This window comes from Buceros rhinoceros, unplaced genomic scaffold (assembly GCF_000710305.1).
Source record: "Buceros rhinoceros silvestris isolate BGI_N320 unplaced genomic scaffold, ASM71030v1 scaffold26199, whole genome shotgun sequence".
NCBI lineage: Eukaryota > Metazoa > Chordata > Aves > Bucerotiformes > Bucerotidae > Buceros > Buceros rhinoceros.
This window is the reverse complement of record NW_010430110.1, coordinates 1-263: the sequence shown is the minus strand read 5'-3', so window position 1 is coordinate 263 and position 263 is coordinate 1. Positions and strand designations below refer to the sequence as shown.

At 50.2% G+C, this 263-nt stretch overlaps 1 protein-coding gene across 1 annotated transcript in view; it reads left to right on the top strand.

The window, feature by feature from the left end:
* The window catches only part of SIRT7 (sirtuin 7), a gene marked incomplete at both ends in the record, with an annotated part of 2,885 nt that extends 2,625 nt beyond the window's left edge, over nucleotides 1-260 (top strand). The window contains one exon of the mRNA XM_010142918.1: nucleotides 224-260. Coding sequence (XP_010141220.1) covers nucleotides 224-260 — 37 coding nt within the window. The remainder of the gene's footprint in view (nucleotides 1-223) is intronic.
* Nucleotides 261-263: the final 3 nt, after the last annotated feature.

Sequence of the window (263 nt, the reverse complement as noted above, 5' to 3'; positions counted from 1 at the left end):
GGTGAAGACTGTTAGCAGCATTCCCTCTTGGTGATACACCTTGGTGCTGAGCAGTCTCCTCCCAAACAGACAACTGTAAACTCTGGTGTCAGGATTCGCCCACCATCTGTGATAGTCTCTCTTCCTCCCTCTTTCCCCTCCTGGTAATACATTCCTCTTCCTCTCGCTGATACGGTTCGCAGTGATGCCTGCCCATGGCTGTTCTGACAACCTCTATTTTGTGGCAGGTTTTGAAAAAATACCCGCGTCTTTGGTGCATGAGC